The sequence below is a fragment of the Oncorhynchus nerka genome, linkage group LG4, assembly GCF_034236695.1.
Source record: "Oncorhynchus nerka isolate Pitt River linkage group LG4, Oner_Uvic_2.0, whole genome shotgun sequence".
Classification (NCBI taxonomy): Eukaryota; Metazoa; Chordata; class Actinopteri; order Salmoniformes; family Salmonidae; genus Oncorhynchus; species Oncorhynchus nerka.
Window position 1 is genome coordinate 14,788,310 of NC_088399.1, and position 14,538 is coordinate 14,802,847.

General features: G+C 42.6%; 1 protein-coding gene across 1 annotated transcript in view; it reads left to right on the forward strand.

Annotated features, from left to right (window-relative positions):
* Positions 1-13,684, forward strand: part of nr6a1b (nuclear receptor subfamily 6, group A, member 1b) — a 39,377-nt gene extending 25,693 nt beyond the window's left edge. Inside the window, exons 2-9 of the mRNA XM_029647372.2 lie at positions 84-314; positions 3,516-3,571; positions 5,487-5,653; positions 6,422-6,649; positions 6,865-7,119; positions 7,385-7,506; positions 7,790-7,942; positions 8,419-13,684. Coding sequence (XP_029503232.1) covers positions 84-314; positions 3,516-3,571; positions 5,487-5,653; positions 6,422-6,649; positions 6,865-7,119; positions 7,385-7,506; positions 7,790-7,942; positions 8,419-8,555 — 1,349 coding nt within the window. The 3' untranslated portion in view covers positions 8,556-13,684. The remainder of the gene's footprint in view (positions 1-83; positions 315-3,515; positions 3,572-5,486; positions 5,654-6,421; positions 6,650-6,864; positions 7,120-7,384; positions 7,507-7,789; positions 7,943-8,418) is intronic.
* The last annotated feature ends 854 nt before the right edge of the window (positions 13,685-14,538 follow it).

Here is a 14,538-nt window from a genome sequence, read left to right on the forward strand (position 1 = left end):
CTTTTTTCTTCTTTCATCCTTCAAAAAAATCTATTTTCTTTCCTTTTCCTCTTTGCTCTCTTTCGGTCTTTTCTGTCTCTCAGATGATCAGGCTGACCCGCGCTTGTGCCTCATCTGTGGCGACCGTGCGACGGGCCTGCACTATGGCATCATCTCCTGCGAGGGCTGCAAGGGCTTCTTCAAGCGCAGCATCTGCAACAAGCGCGTCTACCGCTGCAGCCGCGACAAGAACTGTGAGATGTCGCGCAAGCAACGCAACCGCTGCCAGTACTGCCGCCTGCTCAAGTGCCTACAGATGGGCATGAACCGCAAAGGTACGTGGGGAAGAGTAGGAAAATGGCCAAAAATTACTGAAGGTTTCAGGAAAGGTGAAATCACTATACGGTGATAAGCTAGTTTAAACTAGCTGACCTCTGCTAAGGTTATACAGTATTCATACGTATTGTCACTGTGACTGTCATCAAAGTATTGCTCATAACTTCTGAGTAATGACTCCAATTCCAACTACCTCCAGAACCACTCTGCTTCTGCAATGAATATACCGCATTGAACATCTTTCAGCACAAATCCCTCTCAAATGAGTGTTTAGCCCCACATCCTGAGGGCTTTATCCTTATCCCACGTAGCGCTCTGTCAGCTGTAGTTCAAACGGCCGAGGGCTACAGCTGCTGTGCAGGGAGCAGCTGTAGCCCTCTCGAAACATTCTCCTCATCAAACGCCAAAGAGAAAGACAGCGTGCCGGTATCGATGAGTGACAGGCCCCAAAACCACAGAGAGATTAAGATAAAGAGATCGACAGAGAGGTAGAGGTAAATAGAGAGAGACAGATACAGAGAGGTAACAACAGGGAGGAAAGGAGTTTGGAATTGGACCTCACGTGGAGATTACACCTGGGTTCTGTTCATTAGGCACCAAACTAAAGAAAACAGACTGAAACACAGAGGGACGACCTGACTTTCTCCAATAACAAACAATCTTTTCGTGTTCCCTTCCGTGTGCACTAATGAATATGACACTGGATACCTTCTCAAAGAGGGAAGATTGGAGGGTTGGAGAGGATGATGATGACGATGATTAAGGTTGGCAGTTACCTCTGATAGATCTAGCCCCAATGCATTCTGGTAGAGCCGTTGTTGTCAGTTCTGGTCAGAGTCTATTTGGGTGATTGGATGGATCTGGACCCCTGTCACCCCATCTTGCCTCACTCTACTGTCTTATCTCCCTTGTAACTTAAGATGACATCACGTTCATAGTTAGACACTGCTTGTCATACCGCCCTCTTTATTCTTCTCTCTCTCTCTCTCTCTCTCTCTCTCTCTCTCTCTCTCTCTCTCTCTCTACCTCTCTCTCTCTCTCTCTCTCTCTCTCTCTCTCTCTCTACCTCTCCTCTCTCTCTCTACCTCTCTCTCTCTCTCTCTACCTCTCTCTCTCTACCTCTCTCTCTACCTCTCTCTCTCTCTCTCTCTACCTCTCTCTCTCTCTCTCTACCTCTCTCTCTCTACCTCTCTCTCTCTCTCTACCTCTTTTGTTACGGCACTTCATTTTTATGATACACTTACTGTTCAGATAATGTCAATGCTCCCAAAAAGATGAAACAAGGCAAGATTTTCAAGCGGTTGTGAGGGCTCAGTTCGTTGGAGCATGGTGCTTAAAAACACCAGGTTTGTGAGTTTGATTTCCATATGGGCCACATGTACTGAATATTTGATTTAACCGTAAGTCGCATTGGATAAATGTCTGCTAAAACTGCATATTATTAAAGAGAATGAACCATACACATGCGTTCCATTCTTCAACCAGAGGACACTGAAGAAAGTCACTGGTGTCATTAGCCATCAGTTAGTGTGATGCTCCATTAATATGACAGCGTCGTTAGGGTTTGGCCGGGGTAGGCCGTCACTGTAAATAAGAATTTGTTCTTAACTGACTTGCCTAGTTAAATAAAGGTTAAAAAAATATATAATAATGGGGCAGCAGAGAAGATGTGACACACCGCTGTCCCGAATCACAATTTCACCCTCGCCGCGCCATGAAACAACTTACTTTCCCATTCCGATAAGCCCCCTGGGGAAACACGAGTACTCTCTCCCGTTCCATGTTCTACCTCTACTTACACTCTCTGATCCTCGATATTCCAAAAGATAAGAACGTGCTGTGTCGAAACCCGAGAAGAGGAGGAGAAATCCTTTGCTTTGATGTCTCGATATGCAAAGTCATTGATAAATATTGCCTTTCGATTTGCCACACCTAAGTGGAGAAGGAAAGGAGGGAGTACGAGGGAGGCCTGAAACAGCTGGTTAATCAATGGCCCCCAGGCAGTGGCTGGAGGAATTGGACGGTGAGAAACGAGAAGCGTTATCTGATTTGTAAGACCAGTAGATGTACACTTCCAAGCACGATGAATGAAGCACCTTAAGCAATATGCAGATAATCCAATTAGAGTGTGTAGTCACTGCCAAATATGTGTCTATGAACTTGAAGTACACAGATATGTCATTTTCTCTTGGTCTAACCGTAAACTAATGGGTTTATTTGATGAGGGGTGACGGGTAGTAAGTCCACCCCCTTGTGGTACACCATCCTCGTAGTGCACCCCCCTCGTAGCTGTTCTCTTTAGAGTGTGCACTTTGGCGAAGGAATGGTCCCCCATTAATTCCCCAAAGAATGAATTTGAACCAATAGCATGGCTGGTCTCCACAACAGTGTCAAACAACTGCAGCATTTCACGTGCAAAATGCTTAGTGGCTTGAGCTGAACTCGAGAGTGTGCCTCCACTGCCTCCCTGTGGCAGCTTCTGAGATCACACCCACCAATGCTCCATTTCACACAATCGGAATAGTGCTAAGGACCTTAGTCAGATCCACAAAGCCTGACCAGTGGCCACCACATCTACATCACCAAGCGTTTGCAGCCTTATGTATGCGAGTGACTGAAAGAACAGGTTGAAACCTGCTCCTTTACCTTGTCCGTCAGCTGAGATGGACCCTGTCTCTCAGCTGGAAGTAGTCAGTTAGACATGTGTTTGTGTGACGTGTAGGGAGGAGGGCAACAGAAAGACGGAGCAGAGGAGAAGAGAGGGCTTCTGTGTTCTATGTTTTTCAAATTCAAATGTTTAGACGCATGTACACACACACACACACACACACACCATTCAACTGTTAATTCATCACGCAACTCAATTGATGTCAATCATATGCTCTTTAGGGTATCCTTCTATTTCTGTTTAATCCAGTTCAGACCAGTTAAAACGCTGATGCCTTTTCTCACCATTAGAGGGTGCCAGGTCCCTTCCACAAATCTCACAGCTCAGATTCTACAGCCTTCCACATATCTCCCTCAACAGTAAAAAAACTTCCAGTCATCCTATGTTGAGTTGCTGAACCCAACTCCAACCCTCCTGTCACCATCTTTTTTCTTTCAACTAGTCTATTTTAAAAGGGTTTTGGAAGATGTGAAATGCATTTACAGATTTTCAGAATGGGCTTTCTAAGTTCTGTCTGTGTGTCTTTCCACAGCAATCAGAGAGGATGGAATGCCAGGGGGAAGGAATAAGAGCATTGGACCTGTCGAGGTATGTCACAATTTATTACAATTTATTACTGTTTAAGCAAAAGAAAATAAGAAATCTGTGTTATTATTGGACAAGTTCAATTAGTCCCTCCCTTTTTCTCTCGGTTTCAAAAAGTTTTCTCCATACTGAAAACCGCAGACACTGTTGCCCTCAATGACTTTGGTTGTGCACTGTGGTGTTAGTGTTTTCTATGTTCCTCCCAGTGGAGGCTGCTGAGGGGAGAACGGCTCATAATAATGGTCAGAACAGAGAAAATGGAATGGCATCAAACACCTGGAAACCATGTGTTTCATGTATTTGATACCACTTCACTGACTCCTATCCAGTCATTACCACGAGCCTGTTCTCCCCAATTAAGGTGCCACCAACCTCCTGTGGTTCCTCCCAGTGTGAGACTGTTTTTTACAAAGCAACCAACCTCAATAGAAGAAACTTTCAGTTCCATCATTCTGTTTGTAAAGCGTATTCAGAGAATATATTTCTCACATTACAGGCAACTGGAAAAGGGACATGATTTCGCTACAAGCATTTCGCTACACTCGCATTAACATCTGCTAACCATGTGTATGTGACAAATAAAATTTGATTTGATTCTCTCTCCAATTGATTCAGAGCCCACGTTTGTGTACGACATGGACTTGGAAGTGCCTTCATTTTAAAACAAATCTATTATTTTCAGACTATTTACTTATGTTCCATACATTTCAGCCTTTTTATGTTCAGCTACAAAAAGCTACAAAAACTAAAAACTGCTATAACATTTTGAGACTCAACACAAAAAAAGAGGCTATTTTCCAGGTGTACTTTTAAAGAGAAGCCCCTGGAAGCAGCTGAGTAGCCGAACACAAAGATTTGATTGATGAGATTTGATTGATGTTCCATTGATGGTGAAAACCAGACCATTTTAACAGTAGCTTTGCATTTCCAAATGTTTTAACAGGTCACAAAAACGTAGTTGAATATGTTTAAATGTTTAATTGTTGGCTATTGTGGCTTGTTGTGAACCAGAAAGGTAGGCTTTCATTTTCACCAACTTTGTTCTTATTGTCATCTCAAAATGTTTAAAACCATACAATAATGACAGCAAAAGTCGGTCTTTACTAGACCACTGTACCTGCATGATATTTTGCAATAGTTGAAATACCTGTTTTTTTTTTGTTGCCTGGAAAGTATCTGCAGAATGGTTTTAGATAACATTCTCTGCCTAGCATCTTTCAAGGAGCAAAATCATTCAGTTGATTGCAGCGATTGCCTCAATATCGGTGTCCTTGCTCCAAAGCTGGATTCAGGCCCTGCGAGACAATCAAGTCTGTCCCTCATTATTGCAGATAGGGTTAACTCATTAGGCTTAAATCACCCTTCTGCTCAGATGTGAACGATAGCGCTGCAACGGAGTAATCAGACGCCTTTCAAACACAGATAATGGGAAGGCACCGCTTGTGCGGCGGAGAAAAAGTTCACCCGCTTCCCGAGGCAAAGAGTGCAAGAGCGAGTGCGAGATATGTCCGTGGGAGCTTGTTTTGTTCTCCAATCTAAGAAGCTCCTGCCATCTTAAATCCACTCATAGCCACATATTGATTCCACTGTTCACGGGTATACTGACAATATGTGAAAGAAAAGCTGCCCGCCACCGTCTCGGGAACATTCTTAAAATATTTATATGAAACCTTTGTCATTTCTCATGAGCAGGGTTTAGTATGCTACATAGCTGAATAAAGAAGCTTAACAATGACCAATGTATAACATTTTTCTTATCGTCAGACAAACAGGCTTTTGTTTGTACAGGGACTAATGCATCTGAATCAATAACCCCATGACATACTGAATGACAAGAGAAAATGAACAGAGGCTTTCTCTTCTCTTACCTCCTTCCTTGTTGCCCTCCCTCCTTTTTCCCCTCGCTTCTCTGCTATAGATTTCGAATGAAGAAATGGAGCGCATTATGACAGGCCAGGAGTTCAAGGAGGATGCTGGTTTGCCAGAGCACACCTGGGGAAACAACGGGGACAGCGACCACAGTTCCCCCGACAATGGTGTCTCCGAGGGCAACCAACCCTCGCCGGTCTCCACCCTGTCGTCCAGGTGAGCTGTTGCAGTAGGGGTACAGACCATTACCTCAAAATTTAAAGGTTGGCGCACTGAACGAGAAACACCACTGACTGAGAAACTATGACTTCCCCCCCAGGAGTGAAATGCATCAACATTTTGTGGCCATATTCAATATCTTTAAATTAATTTCTGAATAAAATGACCTATATCTGGCAGTCGTATCTCCTATGAATGAATACAGATCCATTTTAGTTTGTCCCCTCAGCTTCATGGCACCTTTTGAATTGTCCATTGCATGCCTTCCAGTACCAGTAATGTGTTTTTGAATGTTGTTGTTATGTGATTGAGTGAAGGTTCCTCTCATGTTAAAATGTAAGGTCACCCACATTTCACTCCTAAGCACATTTATGGGAGAATTTGAAGCTCCTCACAACTGGATTCTCCCTGGGTTTGTTGCCGCGGAAACAGAGGACGCAGTTTTCATTCCTCTGCCTTTGTTGAAGTCTTGCCATTCCACAATGATAAGTACTGTCCTTAACATGATTGTCTCAGGGTCGATGCTTTCTGTCTGCAACCCAGTCCTCTCTGGCGCTGTCTCCATGATAAAGCGTAGAGTTCTATCATAATTTTTTCATGCTTGCCTGTGCCCAGAAAAATATACATTTGGTAGAAAACTCTGTCACGCTTCACATTATGGTGCCATTATTCTTGTGTAATTATTTCTGTAAGCACAGTGTAATAAGTATTTATAGTAGAGCAGTTCTTTACTCCATAATGGTTTCCTGGCTTGTGTCTTTGCAGCAAGTCCCTGGAAATGAATAGCTACACTGCTACCTACCGGGACCAGTACGTGGGCACGCCCGTGTCCTCACACTACAAGTTCCTGCCGCACCTTTTTGGTTATGCCCAGTCAGTCCTTAGGCCCACCCTGGCCCGCAGCCTGTACTCCCAATCACAGACCCTTGTCTCCCAACTGGTGGCAGCTGAGGACCTGGCCCCCCTGGGGACCCCCATGCTCATAGAAGATGGGTGAGTTCCCACGGTGTACACATCTGTATCGGGAACTGTGCTTTTGACGTTTTCTTTTGGTAGACTTTTAAGGTTTGGGGTGTCTTGTTTTGTCTGATCTTTACTCAAAATGTTCTATCAATCACTATTTTTATTCATTATCTTTGGTTCTAGAGTGTGAAGAAAGTGTGTTATGCCCAACCTTCACACCTCCCTGTCTGCCATGTGTCCCCCAGGTACAGGGTGACCCAGGGGGAGCTGTTTGCCTTGCTCTGTCGGCTGGCAGACGAGCTGCTATTTCGGCAGATCTCCTGGATCAAGCGGCTGCCCTTCTTCTGCGAGCTGTCCATCGAGGACTACACCCTGCTGCTCAGTGCCACTTGGCAGGAGCTCATCCTGCTCTCCAGCCTCACCATCTACAGCGGCCAGATGTTCGGGGACCTGGCCAACATCACCACCAAGTACTCACCCTCTGACTACGAGCTCCAAGGGTAAGAGAAGCCCGGGATCTTAGGTCTCTAGGTTCTTGAGTCTGGTAACATGGATCTGGGGATGGGTTCCATTGCCAAAGCCTTGGCTCAAGGTTGGCCTTTTTGGGAGAATATTAGGAAGGGTGGTTACCCAGAGCCAGATTAAGCCTGTAGCTTAATCTGTCTGAGGAATATCGGTCCTGGGATATATCATTAATTAAGTCTTTTAAATGCAACTTAAACCATTCTTTCAAATGATTTTGATTGATTATCTCTCATCTGCCAGGTTTAGTGAAGATGGAATGGATGTGATGGAGAGACTGATATACCTGTTCCGCAAATTTAATCAGCTGAAGGTTAGCAATGAGGAGTATGCCTGTATGAAAGCCATCAACTTCCTCACCCAAGGTATGTCAATTCTACATACTTTTTAAAATATGTTGGAAAATCCAAAAAAGGCTGGGATGATAAAATGGGTGCTGGGCTAATTTTTACACTGAAAAAAAAAAGGAACCTATGAAATATAATCTGAAATGTCAGTAGATACTGTGCATATTATTGTGTGTGTGTATCTATTTAATTCATATTTTATTAAACCAAGTCTTGGCAATGAAGGCAGCACAACTTTATTGTTTTAAAGGGACGTCTGTATTAGTCGTCATCGTAATCCGTAACCCTCTCCTCTGTGCAGATATCCGAGGGCTTGCCAACGTTTCTCAGCTGGAGAAGCTGAACAAGCGCTACTGGTATGTGTGCCAGGACCTAGCTGAGTATAAGTACCCTCACCAGCCCAAACGCTTCCCTGAGATCATGATGTGCCTCCCTGAGATCCGCCACATTGCCGGTGAGTACATACAGTTCATTCAATTTTCACCTTATAATGCAAACCCTTTTCAGCTCCGACTGATACAGCTCCATTTTCTATGAAATGTGTACAGTGTGTTTGACATGGGTAATGTGCAATGTGTGTACTATGTTATGTGCCATGTTTATTTTGTATACAGCACAGTGTGTCTAAGGTTAAAGTTCATCCTATCCTATTTTAGGATGGCATCAAGGGAAAACATTATACACCCCAATGTATGGTAAATAATGTACTGTAATAGATCTGTGGTTGTGAATACTGTGCACGGCAATGTCCATTGGATTTGCTTGGGGGATAGATGTGGATTAAGAGAGGTTGTTTTCTGTGCTTACTATCTTTGATGGTGCAGTACAAAAATAAAACAAATTGTATGGAAAATGTATACACTCTCTGGATAAGAGCATATGCTAAATGACTAATGTGTAAAATGTATTGTAAATGGTCGTTCCTTCCAGGGAAGCTAGTGAACGTTCCGTTGGAACAGCTCCCCCTGCTGTTTAAGGCCGTCCTACACTCCTGCAAGTTCAGCCCCAACACCCTCCGAGCAGGCACCACCACCTGCCTGACAACAGGCCTCATCCCCGGCAACTGAGCCACGCCTTTCAAAACCCACCGTTCACCTGAAGGAGGGGGGGACCCCCTTCTTTCTTTTGTGAATGTGACAGAATTGTTTTTCTAAATGTATTTATAACACGACAGATCTGAATGTATTCTCATCTATGCAGAGCACACGCCTCTGCAATAAGAAATGCACAACCAATGCATTGTTCAGACGTGTAAGTGCAGTTTACAAGTATGTGAAGTGTTAACATGGTAGCTATTTTTCGTATAGATTTCCAGGAAGTTTTTTTTGGTTTGGGGATCCACTAGAAAACGCTATTGTAACTGAAAGACTACCTCAGGAAGTATTTGTTGTGTTTTCAGTGGACATATGCCTGTGTCAGTGAAAAGATAACTTCAGCAGTCTTTGGTATGTTTGTACTATCCTCAGCTACAGTAAAGTACATGATATACTTCCCCAATGTGTTTAAAAAAAAATCAATATGGCGTAAATGATTGTTACCAAAGGTCTCTACAGATACACTGATTTACTAAGTGTAGTTGAATTGAGTTTTAATATATACTACATGCTATACATTTAGCTTTTTAAGATTAGTTACATTTATCATGGTGGGGGTGGTGTGGTTTCTCAGGTGGCATTGGTATATCTACTCCAACACGTCTGCCAATAGTGACAGATGAGATGTCCCAAGCTGCCTTCACTGATGCCTTGTTTCCCATCACTAGTAATGTCAACATAAAGTGGCGGCAAATTCAAGCCTCTTTTTCATTTACATTTCTACTCAAGCCTTTTAGCGAGTAGAAATTTAAGTTAGTCAAAATTGATACGGGTATTTTTAAGGGGAATGGTAAGTGGAAGTGAAGGAGAATCTTTCATGTTTCCAACTACAGTTGAAAGATTTTCCGATGGAAGATGGCATTTCTTGATCAATCAATGAATTAACTGAAGGACCACTCTGGGATTGGTGATGATAGGCCAGTAAAGTGTTACTGTCCCAGTCGACCTTCTCCTGAGATGTACCAGTTACTCCAGATGCTTGGGAGGACGAGAAGTGCAATATGCACAATGCTGAAAACCCAGGGTGTGGGTGTTTGTTTTTTTAAATAGATGTGAAATGCTGCCAATAGTGGCAAGCTCAGCCATAGTTCAAGAGTATTGTTGTTGTGCATTCACCTCTTTCAAGAGACATGTTCAAAGCTAAATCCCACCTGTGACCTCTAGGGTCACAGGGATTGTTATGTCTGCATGTGCATCAACAAAAATGTTGCAGCTGCCAGTTAATGTTTTCTGTGATATTTTCTCACTCGAGTTCGTCAGAAGTTGAGTTCTAAACAGGGTAAGGTGGAAGTTTGGTGTACTGCACTCAGAAGTTATTCAGGATCACTTTGTTGAATTGCGCGTTTAGTATTAGTAGTTGTAGGTTTTGGGGGACGTCGTAAGTAGCCGTCTTTTGGGGTCTTTTTTTTCTGTAGGGGAGTTGTTGTATTTGTGTGGGTGTTTGGACTAATATGGAATAGAATATGATTTTCATGGACTAATAAGGACACAATTTGGGTTGTGAATTGATGTAAGGCTCTGTGGTTAGACTCATATTCACTTGTATTCTCAGGTGTGTTACAAACAAGGCAAAAAAAGGACAATGTGTTTTTTGAGCAAAGTGCAGCATTGACCAGACTCAGTCAGTTAGAAGTGTTACATCAGAACTGTAAGGAAATAAATGTTGTTGTAAGGGCAAACTGGCATCAGATCCACGGAGTGCACCCCTCCCCTTCAAAGCATTCCAAATCGAACTGAATATATGTGTTATATCTATTGAATGTTTACATATTTGCACCAGACAATGATTTAAGTGAAGGGACTGTGCCAGAGTTGATGGTTGTGCTATAGGTCCTCAGTCGGAGCAAGTTGTGGCATTTTGACTAGAAGTGCCTCTATCGTAGCCATTCTGTCAACATCTTGGATACACATGTCTTTGAACAAACTGGGAATTGATGCGTATTTGTAAATGAATTGATCACATCTATTCAATGTCCCGCTTTTGTCTGTTTTTATTCAACTTTTAACATTTGTAATTTACTTGGTATGTAATTTTGTTGTTTTATAAGAATGTTTTGCATATCAATTAGATTTGATTGTTTGAAGTGAAGGTGACTAGGATTTTTCATTTTTTTAAGTCAGTGGCTGAATCTCAAATCACTACCCTTTACCGCACCCCCTGGCCAGCCATTTGCACATACACGTGTGCCTCTGCCATATGCATAAGTGTCCCAAAGCTGAGGGAGTGGAAATTATCAAGGGTGTTGGGGCTAATTAGACCCTTCTATGGCCACTTCGACCAAGCCAGAAAGGCTGCAGGCTCCAGAGGGAAGTGCTATCCGGGGAGGGGGACAGGAGTCTTATCACCGGCTGGGCTGAATGCGTCGTCGAAACCTAGAGGTAATACGACGTCAGGAAGAACTGATCTAGGCGCCAACTTGAAGCACCGCGAAATGTTAGGAGTTTGCATAATTTCATACAAAAGAGTGGACAGGTGTTCCTAATTATATATGTGCATTTGTTTGTGTCTGTTTCTGATGCTTGACACGTAAAATATGACACATCTCCCAAATTAAATGTTTGACTGTTGAGGTTATTATATTGTAAAACAACGAGGAATTGTATCATTTTGAATTTCATGCTCGTTTTATTATTTAAATGTTGATCTGGAATTGCATCGTTCAAGCTAACGCCGAGACCCTTAGTAGTTCTTCCTGACGTCTTATTACCTCTAGGTGTCGACGCAGTCAGACCAGCCGGTGATACACTCGTGTCACCCCGCAATGAGCAGCTACATAAAGCATCCTCCATTCATGCTGCAAAGGCGTCGGTTTCCTCCTTAACTAGCTTTAATGGCGAGCAGCCCTAAAATACCTGGGGAAATATGCATACTGTCTTAATAAAACACAATTTTCTACCACCATGATGCTACTTCCGGACGTTGCATGCAGCCTTCAGACAGGGGCAAACAACAGACTGGTGCATCCTAGCATGGTGGAGGAAAATTGTTTCATTAAGTAAGACAGTACGCATATATTCCCAGTTTTCTTTAGGGCTGCTCGCCATTAAAGTTAGTCTAGGAGGAAATCGTCACATTTGCAGCCTAAACGGAGGATGTTTTATGTTGTTTCTAGTCAAGCATATTACCGGCTGGGCAGATCACCCTGGGACGTCAGAGGGCAAACGACGTCAAAAATAATATTGCCCTCTGACAGACCTTGGGGCTGCATTCAAGTCACGAGTGTGTCCCAAAGTTGATGGGTTTATTGAGCCCCTCTTTACTCTCGTTTCGTCAGCAACAAGTGACAATTGAGGGTCCTCCGAGTGAGTTGGTAGGGTTGAGGAGCCGGTTTGGGATATAACTAGTATTCTGTCCCAGTCATTTACCAGAAACAAGGTAGACATCTTGGAGATGCATGGTTTGCGATGCATGTGTTGGCCTGTAGGTAGGTGCTATATGTCAGTGGTGCCCAGTTTTCAAGGGGCATCCTGCAGCTCAGGGATTCAAATTGACAGGGAAGCTCTGCTTTGGTTCATGGTTGACATGTTTGATATTTGTTGACCGGTGTGTGTTTTAATGGATGTTGGCTTTATAATTGACGAAGATATCTTTTAATCTTGCTCAATTGGGGAAGATATCTTTTAATCTTGCTCAATTGGGGAAGATACCTTTTAATCTTGCTCAATTGGGGAAGATATCTTTTAATCTTGCTCAATTGGGGAAGATACCTTTTAATCTTGCTCAATTGGGGAAGATACCTTTTAATCTTGCTCAATTGGGGAAGATCTCTTTTAATCTTGCTCAATTGGGGAAGATACCTTTTAATCTTGCTCAATTGGGGAAGATACCTTTTAATCTTGCTCAATTGGGGAAGATACCTTTTAATCTTGCTCAATTGGGGAAGATACCTTTTAATCTTGCTCAATTGGGGAAGATACCTTTTAATCTTGCTCAATTGGGGAAGATACCTTTTAATCTTGCTCAATTGGGGAAGATACCTTTTAATCTTGCTCAATTGGGGAAGATACCTTTTAATCTTGCTCAATTGCATCCTGCAGCTCAGGGATTCAAATTGACAGGGAAGCAAGCTCATCTTTGGTTCATGGTTGACATGTTAGATTTTTGTTGACCTGTGTGTGTGTGTGCCTTTTAATCTTGCTCAATTTAAGTGGTTAAGGTCCCTAACCACTAAGTGTCAAAAAGAATAGGGCCAGATCATCACAACACCTTTGCCTCTGACACAAACAATTACATTTACGCTCATAACTCTTTACTCTGCTGTGCTGTGTTACAATCAACACTTTATTTTATTTGAGGGAACACTATTGGGGTCTTATGCATAAAGCCATTATACACTTTATTGAAATGGTGACTAACAACCTCTCGCTTATTTTCAATACGTATTTGTCAACATCGTTTTTCTCATTCTCTTTGATAGAATGTATCAATGAAAAGAAAGGCTTTTGAATTGCAGTGATATCAGGTGTCATGTTTTAGGGGGGCACAATGCTTTGTTTGTTTATGTTGGTGTTCTGGGTTTAAAAAAGTTGCAGAAAAAGTTAAGATGTGATGTTCTACTGTAACATGTTGTTTCTTAAAGCTACAATCCTTTGAAATAATAACAAAGGGTCACCCCACCTCTGTTTTGGTAAAAATCTGAGGGATGGGCCTGGAGAAGTGTTAGCACTCTCAAATTCATAGACAGAGCTATGGATGCAAGGACTGACTATCCCATGATATAAACATTCTAGTTTTTGCCATGTTTTGAGGCTATAAGGGTTTTTTTAAATATATTTTCTTTGTTTACAAACATCGGAGCAAAATAAGCTACATTATATTTTGGATTCTGATGGGGTACAACAATTGAACTCATGATGCGTTTATAAGTAAAAATGTTCAAGAATCAATGGCGTATATATCATTAATTCGTGAGTCCAAAAATTGATGTTGCAACTAAGGATTCTAGCTTTAACCTCCATCATGGGTTTATATACTTTGTGTCCATGTGTCTGCCCTGACTGTAACTTTGACTACCTGTGGCTATCAGAGCAATACGTGTTCAAAGCATGCATAGAATGTCAGGACTTGAAACTAAATAAACATGAACCTAATGCAACTGAGAGACCAAGGCCTCAATGTTTTTATTTCTCTCCCTTTGCCCAAAAATGTATAATTGACCAAAAGTAACATTTCAGATGAATGACACCAGTTTATCCATTTAGGATGCGCGCTCAGAATGAATGTCTGTGACCCTCCACTCCCCGTTTGTTCTCCACGCCTTTGAGATGGCATACGACGGGCACAAATGAAAATAGCCACTGATCACCCATCATATAGGGTGCCTATTTTAAGAGGCATACGCATGATCCTTGCAAATACAGATGATAGCCCGGGTTACAGAGGCTATATTAGTGTAAACATGGTGTGGTATTTACCCAATGATGGCAGTGCCTCTACACTAGAGACCTTAAAATAAAAGAGCTGAGTCGTCGTAATAAATTACGGGGAGCCTGTTTGCTGTGTGACAGTCACATCCTGTTGCTGGCTCCTCCCCTTCTTGTGGGCAGGGCAGAGAAAGTGGTGTCGTTTTTAGCATGTGCCTCTTGTCTTGTCAATCTGAACCAAGGAGAAATAATGGCTTCCCATACTGTGCCAAATCGAGCTCCTTTGCCAGGGCCACTGACAGCGTCACTGCCCACCACAGCTCTGGGGAATTTACGTAGCTGGCCACATTTCAAAATGGGCCAGAGGAAGCCAAGGCCTCCACTGCTATTTTAATGATGAAAAACGCTTCACTAATGTCAGATCTATCAACAGTCTTTACTGTGTGTATGGTAGAGGAATTGAAACGATAGTTCAAGAGGAATTTTCTCACCTCTAGAAGATTAGTTGACTCCAAACACTTTTACTTTTCAGAACATGCTCTTTTATTAAAGACACAATCTATAAGTTTCCAACAAATCTCCTTTATGGTTT